The following is a 22112-nucleotide window of genomic DNA, read 5'->3' as shown; positions in this document are numbered from 1 at the left end:
TGGTCTCCCATAGAAAGCTTTCCAGGCCAAATAGGAAGTATTGGCATTAGACCCTTAAAAATTAGGAAAAAGTTAAGTACGTACTTTGAAATCAAGGAGTCATGCCTGCAACTTTGCTTTTTTATTTTTCTCATAAGGGTTGATGAGGATGACCAATTGTAGCAGTCATTTCATGGCCCTACATTGTTTTGGTTTTGTCAAAGAACAGAAATTATGAATATAGAAGTGGTATGTGGCAACAGGCACATGCTTTGAATGGTCCTTCTCTTTCTCAGAGTAATGTTGTATCTACATGAAGTCATACACACAAACCTGAACTCAATTCAAGATTGCTGCTCTGATGAGTACACACATTGCAGCTGGATGAATACTAAGCTGTGGTTAGCATCGTACCAAGTTCTGCAGCACCACGCTTGGCAAGTGCTGGGCTAATTTGGGTATATATGTGCTGAACTAATCAAATAAAGAATAACCAGATGGTCAAAAGAGGTGATTATCCCACCGCATCCAGCGCCGGTGCGGCCTCACCCCGCGTGCTGTGCGCGGTGCTGGGCCCCGCCATTTCAGAAGGGTGTGAAGGTCCTCGAAGGCGCCCAGAGGAGGGCAACAGCGCTGGTGGGAGGGCGGGAAGGCATGGCCTGCGCGGGGCGGCTGAGGCTCTGGGCTCGTCTGGTTTGGAGCAAAGGGGGCTGAGGGGCGACCTCGCTGCTCTCTGCAGCTTCCTGGGGAGGGGGCGTGGGGAGGGAGGTGCTGATCCCTTCTGCCTGGGATCCGCTGACGGACACGCGGGAAGGGTTCAAAGCTGCGCCAGGGGAGGCTCAGACTGGACGTCAGGAAGCACTTCTTCACCGAGAGGGTGGAACAGGCTTCCTAGAGGTGGTTGATGGATGCCCCAAGCCTGTCAGTCTTTAAAGGGACATTTGGACAATGCCCTTAGCAGCATGCTTTAACCTTTGGTCAGTCCTGATGTGGTCAGGTAGTTGGACTAGATGCTCATTGTAGGTCAGTTCCAACTGAAATAGTCTATTCTGTTCTATTCAGCTACAGGCTGCAGGGTTGGCAGATGCCCACGCTGTGTGTCAGGCTGTGATACTAACACTTCTACACTGCACAAAAGACAGCTTGACCCATTTTTCAAATTTGGCTTCCTACAGATATAGTCATCTGCATATATGCACATAAAAAGAATTTAAATGTTGCCTCATTGTACATAAGGAATTAGAAAATGCTGGATTTCATTTTAACAGCATGTTAATCTGGTTTATGGATTTGTTTAATGCGTCCCCCTCTGTCCCCTGCCATTTTTCCTGACAGACCTTTTGCGGTGGCCACAAATCAGCACGTGCAGATCACCTGAACTGGAGACATTTTCATGTTATTGGACTGATGGAAATTTTTATAACCTCACTGCTCCAGGAACAATACAGCTATTGTACATGAAAAGGTAATAATACAGAAAGAACAAAAGAAAGAGGAAAAGACAGAGAATGCTGTGCCTGTTAGCTCATTGCTGTTAATTTTTTTGTTATGGTATGAGCCACACTGGTTTTAAGGGCATAAAACTGTGGTTTAAGTGCATATTTTTCAGTGTCAAAATTTCTTGTTCATTATTAGGCAATCTGCAGCAACAAGCATTACTTGGCAGATATTTAAGAACACCTTCTTAATAAATATAGGTCCAGGTTGCAGATTCCAAAACTGAAAACTGTATGGCTTGGAAAATGAGTTTTTAACAGGGAACTTAAGTTTATCCCTTACCAACCTAACTTGCAACTGTGAGATTCCTTATACCTATGCTCATATGTGGAGTTTGGATACAAGCCCATTTCAAATTTGTGTTAAAATTTTATAAAGCTCCCATTGATCAGTTGCTAGATTGAATGTGCACATCCAGGTGAAAAGGCGGCTCTGAGACTGGGGATTTCATTTCATTGAGCCTTGATAAATCCTGATTCACATTCCACTTAAGCTTTTGTAATTTTCAGTTTGTTACAATGATTAGCCTGAAAGAGGTCATAGAGATTACCAGGCTATCAAGGAAAATAGGCCTTTTGTTCACAGGAATAAGAGGGTGTGAGTTCCTATGCACTTTAATATATTGGTTTTCAACCTTTTTGGAATCTACAGACACTTTCTACTTGTGATGGTACAGTTGCTTAGAAAACTTAAGCCTAGTGGCAAGGCTGGCTTGCTTACTCTTCTGAGACCTCTCAGAAATACAGGGATCCAAGTTAAAACCACTGTTTAAGTTTAAATATTTAGGTAACAGTTGTCAGTGGCATGTACCGTGGGGTACAAACTTTAGAAATTAATTAAACTATGATAAAGCAGTACCACGCAGGTTGAGCCAACCACATATTAAGTCTTTGTCCTGGAAATTAGAATACCTCAGTAAAAGATGTGAGTTCAACATCCACATTAAAAATATTTCTGTTTCGTTTCAATATGCAAGCATATTTAAGGCTCAGAACTGAACTCTTATTTATCATTTAACCCAGTCTCCTACTTAACACAAGCCATAGTGTCTTAACTGTCAGTATCTAGTCCTAACTCTGGCAGAGCTACAGCACTTCCTTTAGAAAAAGTGTCTGGTCTCACCAGCTAAGCACAAAACCAGTGCTTATTGGAAGAAATACTTCTTAATTTATGTAGCATCTGCCTTTTTACTTCTTAAGCACCCACTCCAGTATTGAAGGCTGCACTTGGCATAATTGATTTAGCTTAATCCTCCTTCTGTACAGCTTCATTGGCTCTTGGTAAGAAAAGGCACTTATGATATATTTTTAACAGACCACAGCAGTAATTTTTTAAAAGATCCCTGTTTGGGCTGAGAGATAGTATCAAAGAACAGCAACAGCAGACATGTTCACTGTGAGATCATTTTTTTTCTAAAGTGACTTCAGAAATACTGAATAAATGTCTGTCACTTTTCCTGTAGACTGTTTCTGACAATTTCGTCATTGCCACTTTACTTTAATTGAAGACTTGTTTAGTTTTGAACCTGGTGAGTAGTTTTAGCTTGGACACATTGAAATGACAAGTAGCAGTGTTTCTCAGTCTGAGGGTTCATGGCACTTTTTATAACTCCGCTGGTTTGTCTTTTTGTAAGAGATTAAATGAATGTGGTGTTTCCTGCTGCCGTTCTTTTATGTACAGAGAACATTAGGAATTTTTGAACAAAAAGGGTTCTCGCCAGTAGTTCCAAGCCTGTGTTTTAGAAGTTCTGTTTCCCAAGGAATGTAGCCCTTCCTTACTTAGAGCACTGTATTTCTGTTCGCTTTGTCACATCCTGCAGTCCTGGGTTGGTTTGTGCCGAGTCTCTTGCAGCATCCACCCTTGGGCACTTCCCTGGGTGAGCAATAAATGCTCCAGTGCTTACATCCCAATTAGTGCCCCAGAGCAACTCACTCCCCTGTCTTTGACTGTGCAGTTGGTGCAGGACTGATCTGCCATAAGGACTGGCTTTCACTGTTTCAGACCTCGTTATGTAGATGGCTATCTTCCTGCATTTGCCTGAATAGCAGTTGCTTAAATGTATATCAAATTTACCTCAGTCATTAGCACCTACCAGCGTAGCAAGATGTGCTCTCTGACTGTTCTTTTGAAGCACCATCCAAAGCATAGAAATGCCGCTGACACTACATGAGAACCTAAATTCATTTATGCAGGTTGCTTGCATAGTGGTTTGGTTTCATTGTAAATTACAGTCAATACTGACATGTTTTTCTCACTTCCATGTAAGTTATGACTTATCAATAATGCGTCTTGTAACATCTGTAATTTGTACTTTGTAAGATCTGTAAGTTCCTCTCTCACGTATATTACATTTTTGTTGTCATTCTAGGAATGATGAGGACTGGAAAGAATGCCCTGATTATATCACTGCAGGAGAAAATAGCTGTTACTTCAACACATCCTACACCTCTATTTGGATACCATATTGTGTTAAGCTTGCCAATAAAGATGAAGTATTTGATGAAAAATGTTTCAGCGTTGATGAAATAGGTATGCTTCCATTACGCATTTTATCTCTGTGTTTTTCTGTCACAATAGGTGTGATGCTATAAGCTTTCATATTAACACTGTATTTAAATTTTCACTCTCCGAAAAGTTAGTTTCTAAGAAATACAAACAAAAGTAAATACATGGTTTCTCTTTCTGAATACCAGTGGTCTCCCAAAAGTGTGCAGATGAGCTTGCCTTTGCTGTCACTCTGAGACCTTTCTAATGGATGCTACAAATACTTGTTCAGTGTGACCCAGGATGGCATTAAAATCTTGATTCTGCAAAGTTCTGGAACCACCTGAATCAACACTTATCTACAGAATCAAGATGTTTAGCATTCCTAAACTAGAATTTGTATTTATTACAGTATGAATTATGACTGTCCGGGACATTGCAGATGTTGCCAGTTGTTAAGAGCAGTGGTGTATATCTATGCAATCAATTTATTCCTGCAAGTGACTACAATACCCACTGCTGTCTTTTCTTCAACTGAGCAAAATTAGACAAATTTTTCGGATACCATAGTTTTTCAATGTACTTCTATATTACTTACTAAATATTTCATTTCCCTTTTTGTGTTACTCCAGTTACTGTTTTTATTTCTAGTAAGAACTCTATATTTAAATGTTGGTGGAGAATTGTGTCTCAGTGTTTTAAAAACTGCTATTGGGAAATGTAGTGTAATAGTTAATACATTCTTCATATTCTTTATTAGTCACTTGGGTGAGATTCATGCAGAGCATGTCTACTGCGAATGGCAGGCTGCCTTCTTGGTACCAAACGTAGTGACTTTTGTCATTTTAGATTTTAATCAGCAAATATGTAGTTAATGTGCTTTTTTAGTCTTGAAATCATTTAACAGTGTGTAGTAAGAATGATCATTTCACATTGAAAACTGGCTGTTTTATTCCAAATACTCTGTTTAAACAGTACTACCTGATCCCCCTGTCCACCTTAACTGGACTCTGCTAAATACTAGTCAGACTGGGATCCATGGGGATATCCAGGTAAGATGGGATCCACCACCAACAGCAGATGTTCAGAAGGGATGGATTACTCTGGAGTATGAATTGCAGTACAAAGAAGTTAATGAGACAAAATGGAAGGAGGTATGAAGCAAATATTTATTATACAATAGTCATAGTACAGTGCAGGCTTGTTCTGTCCCTAACACTTCTGTACTACTATGAAAAGCAACAGGCTTGTAATTGCTAATTAGATGATACCTGAAGTCTTCAACAACATACCTATATTCTTCTGAAGTTTTCTAGCAAGCATTGTAACAATGTGTCAAGATAGTTGGCATGCAGGATGATAATTACAAACCCTGAAATCCTTGTGTTAGACCAGAAAGTATACAAACATCCATAGAAGTGTTTTCCAGGATAAAATATTTCTCTGTTGTTCTCCTAAACCACAGCTATTTGAAACAGTGCATGGTATTTTTAGTAGTTGGAACAGGAATATTTTGCTTGGAAAATGTCACCATGTCAGTCCAAGATTCTTCAGGGTACCTGTAGTTCCTATATTTATAATTATCATTTCAGTAGATTGAAAAAAACCAAACAAACAAAACCAAAACAAAAAAAAAAAAGCAGCTTTGAGTTATAACTTAAAATACAATAAGGAAGTAAAAATAATGCAACATAGATAAGGCATACAGATTTCATACCAGACAGCAATGGTAAATTTGTGACTATATGGATAGTCCTTGGAAACATAAAATACATATACCCCAAATCTTTTTAAGTTTTCTTTTTGAAAATCAATTAAGTTCTTGAGCAGTTAGTTTTCCTATTATGGTCAAGAAGCTGTACCCAGCTTACCTGAATGGACAGGCTAAGTGCCAGTGTGTTGTGACGTACTTGCATATGGAGAACATTTCCTGAACACCATTTCAGTGCATTAAGAACATCATTTCAAAGCAGAACCCTTCATTTGCTTTCTTATTAACTGAGTTAACTGACAGAAGGAAAGCAACTATTAACGTTACTGGTTTGTTTTAATATACAGAAGGCAAATTTGCAAAAAGCAAATTTACCAATTGAAACATAGTCAGACTGGTTTGCCTGCCTTCATCTGTGAAAGACCTTGGACACCTTCTCACCTTTTATCTTTCTCAATGTTAGCATTTTCTGTTTATCTTACACCTTACTATTAAGTCTACTAAGCCACACAGGCCTATAATGTCTATAACTTTTCCTAATGCTTGTCTAAATTTCTCTCCATACTGGTTTACGCTATACTTACTGTATAGCCTGTATTAAAGCCTATGAAATGAGTTAACTTTAGGTAGTAAATCAATACCCCTTAAGAACTTGAAAATCTGCAGGGTATTTATGGGATTTACAAAAGCAGGTGGCAATACGGAAACCTCTTTGAAAATGCACGTTTTTTTATAAGCCTTTAGGTATCAATCATATAAATACCCTAATAAAGCTTTGGTTTTGCTCCAGTACCATCAGTAATTCCAGCATGCCTTGAGACTATTTCTTCTCAGGAGAGCAAAGGCTAGAAGATCAGTGTTTCTTCTTTCAGAAAACAGATAAGGAATGGCTGAATACTGTCATTGCCTCAAGAAAAGTAGTACTTTGCATTATCTTGTACTGCAGCCGTATATATTGTAAGTTGTTGTGCCTTTCAGCTTAAGAGCACAACCATGACATAATTCACTGAGTCACTTACCAGAGCACAAAAAAAGAGATTTCTGAACAAAAACTTGTTCTGGCCTAAGACAATCACCGAACTCTGAATAACAGCATTGGAGCAACAATTTAACTCTTTGCATTCTTTGCTACAAATATCTTCCTTAATGAGTGTTGAAGCAGTACAGAGATAAATGCCTAGTTATATTGTTATTACTAGTTTTTTAGAAAATGGATAATTTTTGACTGCTTTGCCATATGCTTTTACATATAACTGATACAAAACTGATAGAAAGGATTAATTTGTAGTACTTCAGTTCTACTAAGTCTCCCGTTTACTGAGACTTACTTGTAATTTTTGTAGACGTTTTGGGATGAACCTGTTTGATTTTTCATGTATAGCGTTCATTTTTTTCAGTCCGTTTACTACTTGGGTATAGATAAATTATGAATTGAAAGAGAACTAAAACATTAATTAATAAATTATTATAACAGTAAGTTACAGTGATAAGAGGATCAAATTTATTTTCTGAGAAACTTCCTAAAAACAAGAAAATCCCCATCTTCATATAGCAGGTGTTCACGAGACAGAGCCAAATGTAATCTCTATCACAGTTTGAAAAAATATTGTCATATTTATTAGCTGCTTGCTGGGTATCTTTCTAAAATTCTACCCTTTTATCTTGAAGTGTTGCACATTACATTCTGTCCCCTCTTATGTCTATTCATAGACTAGTTTACTAGTCATAACTAGCAATAGCTATATAGACCCTGTGAGTCTGCTATGTTTTCTGAACAAGGTGTGGAAACACACATCATCTGAGCAATAGTGAAGAATGACTTCATGGTGAAGTGTCTGTCTATGAAGTGCCTAAAAATGTAGGTGTGATAGGGAATCTTAGAAGTCTAATTTTCCTTTAGTTATTTAGCATATTTTAGATTTAGAACTTTTGACTTACTAAAAAAAAAAAAAAAAAAAAAAAAAACCCAAAAAAACAAAACGCAAGCCCAGATCCATGTAATAAGGGATGAAATTGGCAATCACAGATCAGTCTTCAGTGAAAAGGGCTGGACCAGGGAGGACTCTGCTGGCTGTCTTTATCTTGTTGAGATTTTGCTGGAAAAGGTCTGTTTCACACTGCAGTGAAGGGCAGGGAAGCATGGAATATGGGCTCCAGAGCTGAACACCATCACTGTGTTCATACAGCACTGTGGCTGAGATACAGGGCTTACTGGTTTGAGGGGGCAAAACTCATCTCTCTGCACTGCATTGGATATACAGCCTAGTATCTCCGTGTGTTGTACGGGTGCCCAGCCTTGTGCTACTCCTACCCAGGGTACATCTGAACCTTACCCTGGTACTGCCCATCTCCCAGTTTTCAGTGTTTTTCTGTTAAAGTTGGTGAAAACCATTGCCTTGGTTGCTGTCATGCCTGGGCCAGCCTCTGCCTCTGTTGCCCCACCCCATCCCACTGGGTACTCTCAGTGTCCCAGGGGCTCCAGCTGATCCATGACAAACAGCTGCTCCACAGTCTAGTGTTAAAGCCCTCTTACAGGGCAGGCTCATGCATGCAGCGCAGTGACACATCTCAGTGTAACAGCAAGTTTATTACACTTTCCTTTAGCATGGCAATCACAAGCATCACTCTGTGTACACTGACTCAAGTCCAGCAATGCAGCTGCCTGGTTCCAAGCTCCCCTTTCCATACTTTAAATGAATTTGCTATGTGCTGCCATGCATTATTATTTACCTTTTATCATGTCTCTCTCATATGGCTTTTAGCTTATTTAACCATATGGCAAATGCTATTCATATGTTCAGTTCATGCTGAACCTTCCCCAGTCTATAGATCTTGCTCCATCCAGGTGTCTTGTTAGTTCATTGGTGGACTAGAGACATCCTGCCCATTAATGCATTATCTGTTCTTTAGCAACTCTTGCAATTTCAGGTACACAACTACAGTAATTTTACCTCGTATTTTTCAGGGCTGTAATTTAGCCTGCATACTGCTTTTTCCAAGTGCCGCCATTATTTGGAGTACATAAAATTTTGTGTGGTCCAGCATCCCTAAGAATCTCCACTAATTGTCTTAGAAGAAGAAGGGGGAAAAAACCCAACAAAAAAGCCCCACAACAACAACAAACCGAAACACAACTGCCTGTAAATCTTCAGTGTACTATTTGTGGCTTCACAGCATGAAATAAGTGTGATTTTATTCCCTTCCCAACACTTTCCAACTGGATAGTCTTGAGATGTTAAAAACCTTTGTAGTATAGACCAGTTGATCTCCATGATCTTGTGCTCAGCCACTAGCAGACAAGAGCAGCCTGTGTGGGATCAGTGCCTCCTCCAAAATCCAGCTGGTTGGTTCTCAGAACACTTGAGTCTGGAGCCACCAGGGATCAGAGAACTCCACAGATCGTAGCTACTAACAGAATGTGTCTCAAGTTTAGATTATGCAGCTACAGTGATTATAGGATTGTATTGTTGAAGCTTCCTTCAAATCCCCAATGGCTGCTGTTTTCCAGGTGTTTTAATTCTTAGCCCTTGATGAGTTCTGCCAGTGTCATCCTTGATTCTGAAACAGAAGTAGAATTATATCTGCCACATGGATTTCTATTTTGTGCTCATTTTCCTTACTTTTTTTACACTTGTGTCGGGCGGTTAGAGCTAAAATACATACTCTAGAGGAGTAATAGAAGAAGAGAAAGATTTCACATATTAAGACCTCCAATGTGACTTCCTACATTGTTTGATGTGCGGCAGTATCTAAGTGTGTTGTAGTTAATATAGAAGTCTCAAGACCAGCAATCTGATGCCAGCTCTCACAGAGTCTCCATTATCACATTTTATATATAGGTAAGGATTTTGGGAGCTATGCAGTGTTCCCCAAATAAGTGCATTTGTAAGATGCAATGCATCTGGTTAGAAGGCCTTTAAATCTTTTTTCTTCTTAAAATTAATTCAGTAGGGGAGATTGATTGCACAAGTTTTAACACTCCTGTGTTATTTTAACAAGCTTTTTGGCATTGTGAAGTCAGTAATGTGGTGTTATAACAGTACAAAGGATTTACATTACTTCAGGTATTTAATCCTGAAATCAAGAAGCAGTGTAAAACTGCCAGTACAGCTCAAACAAGTAAATCACAGTCCTTCTGTCTTTACAGTTAGAACCCAGGCTCTCGACAATGGTTCCACTGTACTCTCTGAAGATGGGAAGAGATTATGAGATACGAGTCCGATCAAGACAACGTACCTCCGAAAAATTTGGGGAGTTCAGTGAAGTCCTTTATGTATCTTTTTCTCAAACAGGCATTGAATTTGTTCATTGTGCTGAAGGTAAATAAGCGAAGTGTTTTTATAACCATGCTTTTTGTCTTTTCAGTGGTGTTGGGGGTTCATTTTCTCCTTTCCATTGACATTGTATGCGTGGCTAGATTGATAATTCAGCCTACTGCATGAAAATCATTTGGTGAGATTGAGAAAGTACAAGTTCTAAATACAAGTTCAGTAGTCAACTCAGCAAGACTGTTTCACATCTCATCAGAGAGCAAAAATACAGATAGCTTTAAGAATAAGAAAACAGTAACTGCCTGCACATCTTATAGAGCCTGAAATACAGTTAAATCTCATACTTCATTGTCTAAAATGGGCACTCTGGTAGCAAAGAATTGTCATTTTTATTGAAGTGTTGTATTGCTGGCTGTTATCAGAATGATAACAAAATGCTCTTCTGGTCTGCCCAATACTATCATGGACAGTGAGTGTTCTGATTCTTGCTTCTGGCTTGTACTTGTTCGTAAAGTGCTATAAAGACAGAAGAGGAAACAGCCATTGATCACCACATTTCTTTCTGTGGAAAGAATGAGACAGTGCCTTTTCCTAAAGCATTCTCAGCTCTGAGCTACTGACTAAATTAATTCTTCAAAATACGAGCTCTTCACATTATTGTGAAAGCAAAAATGAAGCTGCTTCACTTAATTTTCCAGGGTATTAGTGAAGGTTTAAATAAAACCACCCCGTAACTCTTTCATCTTTCAAAATCTTGCTAGTGCCCTTTTTAACTCTTTGTATTACAAGTTTTCATTCTTAACTTACATGAACAGCTAATGTTCTGGACACGTGGCTTTATTTTATTAACTCCAGCTGCATTAAGTTGTCCAGGTTTTCACATGAACAAAATTAAAATACCATGAAAATCTAAGATCTCCCTACAAGCACAGTTTTCTTCAGTCACTACAGCACAGATTCTGCAAGTTGATCAATGTCCATACATCTCACACAGCAGCAGTGATCTGATTTGATTGAGAATTTATTCTTTCTTGTTTTGTATATCAACACAGAATTACAATTTATATTTTCTGTGTATTAAACATTTAAAGTAGTTAAAATCAAATGCAATATTCTAACTTTTTGAAGCAGCTGGAAATTCACAGATCTTACTGACATGACAAGGAGTTACTGGTTCTCCATTAAAACAGGGACCTGTTAACACAGACTTATCCAGATAGAACTGTATACTCATGCTTGAAAACTTGTCCAGTCAAAATCTAAGCTGTGAACACAGGGCTAAAACTCATACCTGAATTTTATATTGCTTTCTTTTCCCTGAAAGGGTGTTATATTTATATTCATGTATAGAATTCTAAAGCTTTCTGTCACTATTCCTTGGCCCAAAAAATGAGTGAAGTTTGCATGGAAAACTTAAAATTGGGAACAAATGAGGAGAACCTAAGACAAGAATAAATTTCTTTATACTTTGTATACTACAGTGGCAGCTTAAGTATAATGGAATTCCCAGCATTTAAAAGATAAACCATTTCGTTTAGCAGCATTGTTCTTCATTCCTACTAAATGCTATTTCTCAATAACCTAAATTCTTTGTAGCTACCTGCAAGGTAAATAAAAGGGAGGTATTTTTTTTTCAGTTGATAGTTCACAATGTAGTTAAAGTTTGGCCTTCAGAAAGAAGAGTAGTATGCTTTTTGACGCCATCATATTTTAGTTTCTGTGAGAGAAGAATAGTTCATCTATGATTTACTATGCTATTAATAATGTTCTTTCAGCTTGGGCAAACAAGCAGTAACATGATCTGCAGCATTATATACCATCAAGACTATTGGTAGCATGTTCCAAATAGGCAGTATGTTCCTCATGGCTGGTTTTGCTACATATATTATCTATACTAAGATCTTGTTTATATTTAAAAACTCAATCTGTTTTTTCACAAGGAGTCTCAGTGGACTCACAAATGCAGTATGAAAACCAATAGGGTATTTTTATTTCTGCTTAACAGAGAACTTTCACATTTAAGTAACTAAAAATTCTACTGTCCGTATTTACCGCTTTGGAATCCTCAGGTAGTGAAAGAGAAAGATGAAATTAATGCAACAGAGATGCAGATTCCTGCTAATATCTTTTTGTTCTAATGCTTCAGAAATTGAGTTTCCATGGTTCTTAGTTGTTATCTTCGGAGCATGTGGGCTGGCCGTAACAGTGATCTTCATCCTGCTGTCTAAACAACCAAGGTAGAGAGTTTTATTTGTCAGATTTTATGTACTTGTAGCTTAGAAAATAGGGTGCTTCAATTGTTTCAAATCTGGGGGGCTAGAAATTATTTTGAAAATTGTTATCCGTTCTCATAAGCTGTAAGGACTCTGGCATATGTACATACTGGGCCTTCAGTGGTAGGAATCTGATTATGTTGACAGCTCCTTCCTTTTGAATTGCAGAAAATTTTATTCTGTAGTATTTACATAGTTAATTTACTTAGGCTTTGAAGGGGATTGTTTTTTTAGTCTGTTCAAATTTTGTAAATACTCTTTTTACCCACATACTGGTCAAAAGTTTCACACAAACATCTGTATTTGTTGTTGTTCTTAGACTGTTTCATTACTCTATTTCTTCATAGAGCCAAGGGAAAGAGCTTGAGTCATAGGTAGATACTTGGTCTCTGTGGATAGGGTGCAGCTTCTGTAAAGAACATGAATAGAATAAAACAAAGCACAGGATTGTATCTTTTATAAAAATTTTAAAATTGTGTCACATATAAAAATGAAACATACATAAAAATGACAAAATGGTCTCAAAATGAATTCATCCCCTAATATGGATGTTCAGGGATAGGTTTTGACAAAATAATTTAGCTGGGGTGTCATACCAATACTGTCCTAGACTGTGAAGTAACAGCATGGTCAAATCCCATGATGTTGTTGGTGCAAATCCATGCATGTTGTCGGTGGTCTTGTATATATACTTTGAAAATGAACACTGAGGCGTATTGCACACCTCAGCATAAAAACAAGCCATTGAAATGAAAACAATATAGTGCAGGTGGAGCAGCTCTAAAAAAACAATGTAGGCAAGTGGCACTATGCTTTGGCAGAGCTTAATGTCAGGAAGCTACTCCCTGCAATAGTATCCCGATCCCAGGGTTAAGAGCAAGGCTGCTGATAACAATGCATGACAAAAGCTTCATGTGTCAGAATGGGGCGAGAACAACTCTCATGTGGGACCAGGAGCTCACCAAGGTCAGCACACTGAGCAAGGAGTGGCACAGTCACAAAAGATCCTGTAGGGCTGATGCATGTCTCTGATCAGAGCTTATTCCCCATGCTAATCATGGCTGCTGGAGGAGGCTTTTCTCCACTGAAGACCCTTCATTTGGAAGGTTTTTTCTGGACCTATGGGCCTGCACCGTTTCCTTCAAACTGGTGCATGCGGTGGTAGGAGTGGCAGTGTATTCTGCAGAGGAGCAGGCTGCGTGGGCTTCCCATAATGCAAAATATCCAGGCTCGGCTTCCCCCTGTATCTGAAAAGATACCAATTCATCCTCAGTTTTGATCTCACCAGATCTGAACCAGGCTTCCTAGGACAGGTGCCGTATGGTTAGGCCATACTCTTAGATTTGAGAGATGCAGGCTTGAATTATGGAAGGCTGAGAAGAGAGCAGAGCGTAGTTCTCCTGAATGATTTCTCCAGGCAGTGAGTGATAAAATCCTTTGTGTCATTAGAAGAGTCCCCAATCCTGTCAGAACAGCATATTTGTGGATTCAAGTGTAAGTACAAATCTGAAACTGGTACCCTGACAGCCCACCCAGTATAAAATCACCGGATTTCTAGCTCTCATTGAGGCTTGCTGGGCAGAACTTTGAGGGTCTACCAAAAAGAAAAGCAGCTGGGGAATTTGGGCCTTCCATAGTTTGGCAGAAGGTGCCTAAATTTCTCTCTGGCACTCTTAAGTCTCCTCTGATCCTCTCTGGACCTCACTAAGGTCACTAACAATGCAGCAAAACTAATGTTTGGATTTGGATTTACCATCCCCACAGCTTACTTTCTAAAACGGGCAAATAGCCCCATATAAAGAGAATGTTGAATTTTCCTTTTGAGAACTACGGTTTATCCGTTTGCAAAAGAAGCAGGGAGGTAAAGTAGAGAAGATAGACATGGCCTGCTATTGTTGGATTATTACTAATGGAAAATCATCCTTCTGATTGGGTTTTCTTGTTGGGTTTGGGCTTTTTTTGTCCCCTCAAAAATCAGAAATCCACTTTATGAAGGATCAGAGTAATACATATTTCCACAGTATGTACATGCATAAGCCAGTTACTAGTCCTTCCTCTACAAGAGTTATTACTAGGTATTACTGTCATTATTACATATTGTTACGTTAGTAATTCAGAAAACAGAAGTGTCATAGAGATGGCAAAACACTAGCCTAAATTTTTGCAGTTGTGTTTCTGTTTTATTTATTAGTTCTAAAGTCATTCACTCTTTTCACCAACTCCCTTTTCCTGTTCCCCTATTTAAATTTATTTGGCTTATGCAAAACTACTCTGCCCCTGGAAAGAAGGATTTGGGAAAGTCACTCTGCACCCTGAGGCTCCTGTCAGATTCCTTTGAAAATTACTTAAAAAGGGAAACTATTGACAGACCTCTAGGAATTTATTCTGTTTCTATAGAGCATTAAGTTATCAAAGACCAGATTCCAAAATGGATTCCCACATAAATGTATATGATTTCAACAAGGAAGGTGGCAGAAAACTTCGGTTTTAATTTGCAATGACAGAAAAGAATCATTCTTTTCCTTAGGACTATTTGAAATTGAATCTTCAGATGTTTCAGTTTTGAAGTAATTAAGTATAAGTGCAATGTAAGGCTCTTATTTCTGACTTCCTCAAAAAGGACTACTGTCAATTAAAAGCCATCTTTTTTTTTCCAGAATAAAAATGCTCATATTTCCTCCTGTGCCTGTTCCAAAGATTAAAGGGATCGACCCAGATCTCTTGAAGGTAATACTCTAAACTCTAAAGGTGCTCTAAACTCTACAGTGGGAATCACTGTAGTAGTAGCAGGTGACAATTGTTGTCCCAGGCAGAAAAATTTTGTAGAAAAATTATGACACGGGGAGAGTTGCCACAGAATTAATTTTCATAAAATAATAAAAAAACCCTTGCAATTATTACATCAGCTTTGCTTAAGTTAACATCATAAAAAGCACAAACATTTTCATTATTTCCTTTATGACATTCATTTTCTGTTGCTTTATAGAAAGGAAAGCTAGATGAAGTGAACTCCATCTTAGCCAGCCACGACAGCTACAAGTCACAGCTATACAATGATGACTTGTGGGTTGAGTTTATTGAGTTGGACATAGAAGACCCTGATGAAAAGAACAGAGTCTCAGATACTGACAGGCTCCTGAGTGAAGGTCATCTGAAATCACACAGTTGCTTGGGAGCGAAAGATGACGATTCTGGACGGGCCAGTTGTTGTGAACCAGATATTCCAGAGACAGACTTCAGTGCAAGTGACACATGTGATGCCATCTCTGATATTGATCAGTTCAAAAAGGGAACTGAAAAAGAAGAGGATCTCTTGTGCCTTGATAGAAGAGATAATGATGAGTCACTTCCAACCCTTGCCAATACAGACACCCAACGGCCACATATGAGTACTCAGTCCCAAAATAGCCAGCCATGGCCACCTTTTGCAGACAGCATTGACCTAGCTAGTCCATCAGTCCATACCCAGCTAAGTAACCAGAATTCATTGACAAATACTGACTTCTATGCGCAAGTGAGTGATATTACTCCAGCAGGCAGTGTTGTACTTTCACCAGGGCAGAAATCCAAGGTGGGGAGAGCAAAATGTGAAGGCTGCACAAGACAAAACTTCACCATGGACAGTGCCTACTTCTGTGAGGCAGATGTGAAAAAATGTATTGCTGTAACTTCCCATGAAGAGTATGAGCCGCATGTTCAGGAGCAAAGCTGTAACGAGGATGCTTACTTCACCGCAGAGAGCCTTACCACTACCGGTGTCAATCTTGGAACTTCAACAGCAGAAACCCCAAACTCAGAGATGCCTGTCCCAGACTATACGTCTATTCATATCGTTCATTCTCCACAAGGCCTTGTGCTGAATGCAACTGCAGTGCGTGTGCCAGACAAGGAATTCAACGTGTCTTGTGGCTATGTGAGCACAGACCAGCTGAACAAAATCATGCCGTAGCTCTTCTTTGACTAGATGTGTGCAGTATTTCACAGCAGAGAGTCAACTCGGGCTTGTATGCTGAAACCAAAATGAAGTCTACAAGTTTTTCGTGGTTCTTATAATTCTGTCTGCAATGTTGAAACATAAAATATTCATCAAAATATTCCTATTGTGTTCTGTAAATATTATCTATGAATTTGTCTTGAGAGTGTTTTACTAGCAGTGACTGTCTTGTTCTTGTGGGTGTTGATTTTTGTGATAGTAAACATTGAAATTACTATGTTTAATGTACAGTAAATCATGCATTTTGATAAAGCTAAAAATCAGGTGGTTTAAAGTCTAAAAACTTAGTAAAAACTGTGCTGTTGGCAGAGATCTTTATATCAATAATTAGGAACTGAACATATAGGTGAAAAAACAAGTAGATTGAATAAATAACACATCTATTTTGACTTATATAAATTAATAAAATCTATTTTAATATTTTAGTCATAAAGTATAATGTTTTCTATTAACTACACACTGTAGTACAGTTATGAAGACCCATGTAAGGAAAGTAATTGCTGCAATGTTAAAAAGGAGTTTTCTGTTTTATAAAAGTTTTGTTCACAGCAAAAAGAAAAAATAGATTTTTACAGAACCATTTTGTACCTCCAAAGAAACCTGTAGAGAAATTTTGAAATATTGTAGAAACTTAAAGTAACAGATTCTATTACTTTCTTATGGTAACTAATATAGAAATATACATTCGATTTAAAGTTTTGTAGAAAACTTTAAAATAGACAAAATATTTGGGCAAATTATTCTGGTTTTTATCAGATTCTGGTTAATGCTACTAATATACTTTTTTACAAGTAAAATGTTGTTGACCACTATACTTTCACTGAAAATTTTTGAGAACACAGGAATAACCTCTGGTGACTTAGCAGCATGATCTCTTCACATTTGACCAACTTCTGAAGCCCTCCTACAACCAAAAGTGTCACTACATTTATTAGTTTGTGTCACATAAAGTCTTGATTAAAACAACAAAATAAGGACTTCAGGAGTTAGCCAGCAGTTCATTTTTAAAGATATAACAGGATTAGAAGACTTCAGTAGAACTAGAGAATTGGATACAGTATTGTTCAAAAGTGTTTTTTATTTTTTGCAGCCTAACAGCATCTTCTACAACTGTGTTAGGCAGACTTTCAGAAGGAGAGGAGAGAAACCTGAAACTTGGTGGGAAAGCCATCTTTTTTCTTACATTTATTAAGAACTTGACAGAGCTTTGCAATGAACTATTGCTGCTTCGGAAGTTACCTTCCTAGGCCATGGTTTCATCATAGCAGGGTTCTTCTTACAAAGCAGGCAGGGATGTTGATTTCTTTTTTCTGACCTGAACAGGAGTGTATGAAGTGCAGCGAATGCTGGTCTTGCTCATGATGTCTCCCACTGAACTCACCAATGCTGTCTTTGTGACCAAGGGCTACAGGACTGGGCCCAGCTATTGGGTGGGATTTTTGAGTTTAGCACGTACTTTATGGTAAATGTGCATTAGATATTCTGCTCATTTGCTGCTATATTTTTCTAACAGCTACATTATTTAGTTTCATATAAAATTCCATAGATGGTAGACACTAATACAAGTAATGCCTATGTGTGTTTGGAACAAGTTTCCTACTCTGTTTCTATTGCCAAAAATAGTTAAAATACCTCAGTCAAACTCAGAATGTCATTTTGGTACTTTACTGGTCACACAAGCCATTATACGCTGGTCAGAAGATGTATCTTTCGGTTTCTATTTAACTTTACTTATGTCAGTGTTTTGTTTGTTTTTCTCAAAGTTTAATAAATGTATTGTCTTCGATTTGTCCTGACACAGCGTGTTTTATTGCAGATAATTATTTCAATGGAAAATAGAGGGTTTATGAGGAGAAATCAAGTATTTCTCATTTAATAAAGCTGAATGCAGCTTTTCTTAGAATACAAGCAATGCCTAATAGGATCAGTGTTTTCACTGATTGATATGTCTGTAGTTAAAAGTAGAAGCATGGACCTAAATTTATAGATGGAAATAGGACATGCTGTACCCAGAAATGTCTATTCATGTGTTACTAGCTTAGCAGACCAGTTTACCTTTGGCTGGAATAGCCTGTGTTTGCAAATAAACAAGCTGCAGTGGTTCAAGATCTGTACCTACAGCTGAATCCACAAACCAGATATTCTGACAAACCTCGATAGTGACTTGTAGTGATAGTTAAAATCTAGCAGTGTATGAATTCTGAGATGTCAGAAATGTCAGATAGTCTGTCTCTATGGAAAATGCTGTCTCTTGAATGGCTCCCAGTGTTTAACTTAGTAATGTACTACTCTCTTTTCTCTAGACATAGGGAGGGAGCTGTTGGAGGAATCCAGCTAGATAGACAAGAGCAAACCCTTTCCTCCCAAGGCAATCAGTGTATGATTCAGTTCCTTTACACAGATGTCCAATGCCATTTAAGGTACGTAACTGGGCTTCCAGGTGCTGGTCCAGAACAGCACAGGTCTTGTGTAGATTGTCTTAACTAAAAGCCTGAGTGTAGAATGCCCATGTTTTGGCAGTTGAAATGATCCCCAGTAGAAGAAAACAGCTCCAGGAATGTAAACATCTTTGTGTCAGGTAAGTCTAAGTTATCGTTCTAGTTAATAGTCTAAAGAGCTACTTAGCTGACCGGATAAAGGTGTCTACTTTAGGTGAGCTGATGAGGTCTCTGCAGTCTTCAGACTGGAGTGGGAGCGTGGGCATCTTGCTCACATTCAGACACCAAATATATTTGTTAAATTAAGGTATCTCGATGTGAATTTCACCTTAGCTGAACCATTGGACAAGGTAATCCAGAGAGGGGCATTGGTTCTCTTACAGTTTATGCTGTCTATAGAAACAATTTAATCTGTAGAAAATGCAAATGAACTATCATGGGGAATAAATATGCTTGCTTATACCTCCTGCTTGAAGAACTAAGTTCCAGAAGGCTTCTGCCTTTTATAAGGCTCTAAAATTACCTGAGCCCCAGTGAAAGTTGGATTCACAGCTGGACATTTAAGCAATGTCAGTGTGGTCCTTCCCCTGCCCTCCCCCCCCAGTCCTGACCCTTGTTTCCATGACAATGCTGAAGAGATAACCTGTGGTGGTAGTGATGGATGGATCTGGGTCATGAGGGCTGTGTCCCAAAGACAGGTAAGAACACAAGAGCCAAGGGCTATTGTGAACCACGTGCCCACTTACCAGTGCTGGTCAAGGTCTGACTCAAGCCAAGTGCAAAAGAAATTGTCAGTATGCAAACACGACTGTGAGTTGATTATCTTACTCCATGGACCCGTTGAGCTCTCCTGCATGGCAGCAGGCTGCACACTGGGATCTCCCCTTGAGTAGGGAGCCTCTCAAGGTTACTCGAGGCTGAGAGATTCCTTGTCACAATAGATTTTTATAATTTAAATTATTATAATAATACGGTAGCCACTGTTAGAAAACCACAACAGCTACTCTTAATGGAGACCCCAAAAGGTCAGTGTATGACATCAAAAGTGTTATGGAGAAACTGGTCAGATTAATTTCTAATGGGTGCTTAAGCTTAAAAATACTGAATATACCTCTGACTTTTCACTCTGATAAGTGAATAATAGACTAAACTCTGAAATCTTAGCTAAGCAATATAAAGGATTGATTGTGCATAGATAATCCTTTAGATATAAATTGGTGACCAAGTCTAAGACTATGTCTGGATCTAGCCCCACCTAGACTCCCCTCTGAGGAGGAGTTCAGGATGCAAAGGGGTCCTTTCTGAACGTCATGACTCAACAGGAGGGTCTCCCTGACAGTTTTGTCTGACCCTGTCCTCTGTGCAGTAAACATGTACCTTGCCATCGAATCTTCTCAAACCACTGCTGCATTTACTATCAAACTTTGTTAAATCTGTTCTATACCAAAAAATGTACTGCTACTTCTCTCTTACGAGTAAGGTGCATCACTCCATCTGCGACTTAATGAAGACAGTGGATCACCACTGCTGTATGGTGAACTCCAGCTCCCACTGCTCTCCCCTGTGCCAGTTCCAGTGCTCTCTGCCAGTGCCCTTCCATGAGCTGATCCAACTTTCTACAACCTGAGAAAATCACAAAAGCAAAGTATCACAAGTTACATTCTGTTGATTAATGAGTTAAACTGATTGAGCAACGTCCTTGATGAGCACCAAGGAAGAAAGGATCATATGGCCAAGAGCAAAGGAGGCAGGAGCTAGAAGTGATCTTCCCAGGAGTATCTCCTTGGCGAAAACAGCTCTCTTATGCAGCTCGCTCATGCAGGCAAGAAACAGGAGAAATACACAGCTCAAGGTAGGTGTGTGTTTGCAAAGACACAATGTAATCACCTCTTCTGGTGGTCAGCTTAAAGGGACTGTGAAATACCAGCTTGAGCTCCTTCCCACCTCCAGCAGCAGCGCAGCTCAAGTAATCACATGCCTAATGGCTGCAGTCTGTACAGTTCACATAGTTCACATGTGGGTACTTAGAAGATAAATCCATGTTGGACTTGGCAGTTGTCTCTGGACTTTATGTTTTATACTGGCAATCCACTGTTTTCCTACAAAACACAGCAACCTATTATTTTGATATGATGCACTTGCCAAACACAGTAAAGCTTATATTACATGGTTGTAAAGCAAATTATTTACTTTCACCTTTTCTTTGAAGTGGGGGGAAATATATCTGTGGTCTACAGAAAAAGCCTCTGGATCAGCAATTTTTTATCTTCTCTCTTATTCATACTGAGAAATAATGCTACATATTGTCTCAATGCCAGACATGAGTCAATGTAAAAATGACAGAATTCATTCTTTTAGAAATGCCTATTAAATTGCAATTTCCAAGTTTTAATTCATGACTAAAATGTACAAGGTGAAGAGAAACAGACATCACAGATGGAACGCTGTAAGCAAGGAATATTTTGGTGGTAAATCCAGTAACTTTGACTGCATTAAAGATTTGGCATATAAACTGGTCATATGTTCCCATCCTTGGAATGACATTTTACACTTATATTTCCTATCAGGGGCTAGTCTATATGAATATCTGTAATGGGAAACCATGTTGGTTCTCAAAAGCAAGGAGGACTCAAGTTGCTGTGCTAGCTGCCTCTTAGTGTTAAGAAGCACACCTCAGTTTGGAAGAGTTAATTTTGAGCCCCTTTTATCCTTCAAAGACAATGTGCACTTCCAAGGCTTCAAGTTGCTGTTAAAAGAGACTGAAAAAGCATCATCTATACCCTTTTCCACTAAGATAATAAATAATTTTGTCAAATATAATGACTTACACTTCTATTCTTTACTACCTGAGTTGAAATATTTTCCCTGACTTATGATACAGGAGGTGAGATAAGCAGATGTGACAGCTGTTCATTCTTTCTGAATAAAAATTAGCATTATCAAAGGTATGTTTTGTATTTCAAAATAGGATTATTAAAGAGATGAGCATAATGTAGACTTGCCATGTTTTTAGAAATGTTTCAAGTTCATGACAGCAGTCTATGTTGGGAACACTCTACTCATTCACAGCTTAGTATACATAACTGTATATGGACCAGCAGTTATAAGAATGGGAAACAATGCTCTGGTTCAAAGAGAAACTTAAAACTATACAACATGTAGCCAGAGTCAACCTTTTTTCCTGCAGTGAGATGTGCTGTCTCAGGGACTTACTACCACACATTCTATAAAAACGAGTGCTTGACTCAGATTACCTAATTGGAGAGGAAAATGGAGAAAAAGTTTAAAGCATGTTGTTATTCTTTATTAAAGGAGCAATTGTAGACTCATAGCATGATTTGGGTTGGAGGGGACCTTAAAGATCATTTAGTTCCAACCCCCTGCCATGGGCAAGGGACACCTTCCACCAGCCCAGGTTGCTCAAACCCCATCCAGCCTGGCCATGAACACTGCCAGGGATGGGGC

General features: G+C 38.7%; 1 protein-coding gene across 11 annotated transcripts in view; it reads left to right on the top strand.

The window, feature by feature from the left end:
* Positions 1-17995, top strand: part of GHR (growth hormone receptor) — a 125430-nt gene extending 107435 nt beyond the window's left edge. For all 11 annotated transcript variants that reach the window (XM_055790395.1, XM_055790398.1, XM_055790396.1 and 8 more), the window contains 7 exons: positions 1315-1444; positions 3845-4005; positions 4936-5114; positions 9819-9990; positions 12089-12179; positions 14873-14942; positions 15202-17995. In XM_055790395.1, coding sequence (XP_055646370.1) covers positions 1315-1444; positions 3845-4005; positions 4936-5114; positions 9819-9990; positions 12089-12179; positions 14873-14942; positions 15202-16164 — 1766 coding nt within the window. In that variant the 3' untranslated portion in view covers positions 16165-17995. The remainder of the gene's footprint in view (positions 1-1314; positions 1445-3844; positions 4006-4935; positions 5115-9818; positions 9991-12088; positions 12180-14872; positions 14943-15201) is intronic.
* Positions 17996-22112: the final 4117 nt, after the last annotated feature.

The sequence above is a fragment of the Falco peregrinus genome, chromosome Z (genome assembly GCF_023634155.1).
Source record: "Falco peregrinus isolate bFalPer1 chromosome Z, bFalPer1.pri, whole genome shotgun sequence".
Taxonomy (NCBI): Eukaryota; Metazoa; Chordata; class Aves; order Falconiformes; family Falconidae; genus Falco; species Falco peregrinus.
This window is presented reverse-complemented; position numbering and strand designations above follow the sequence as displayed.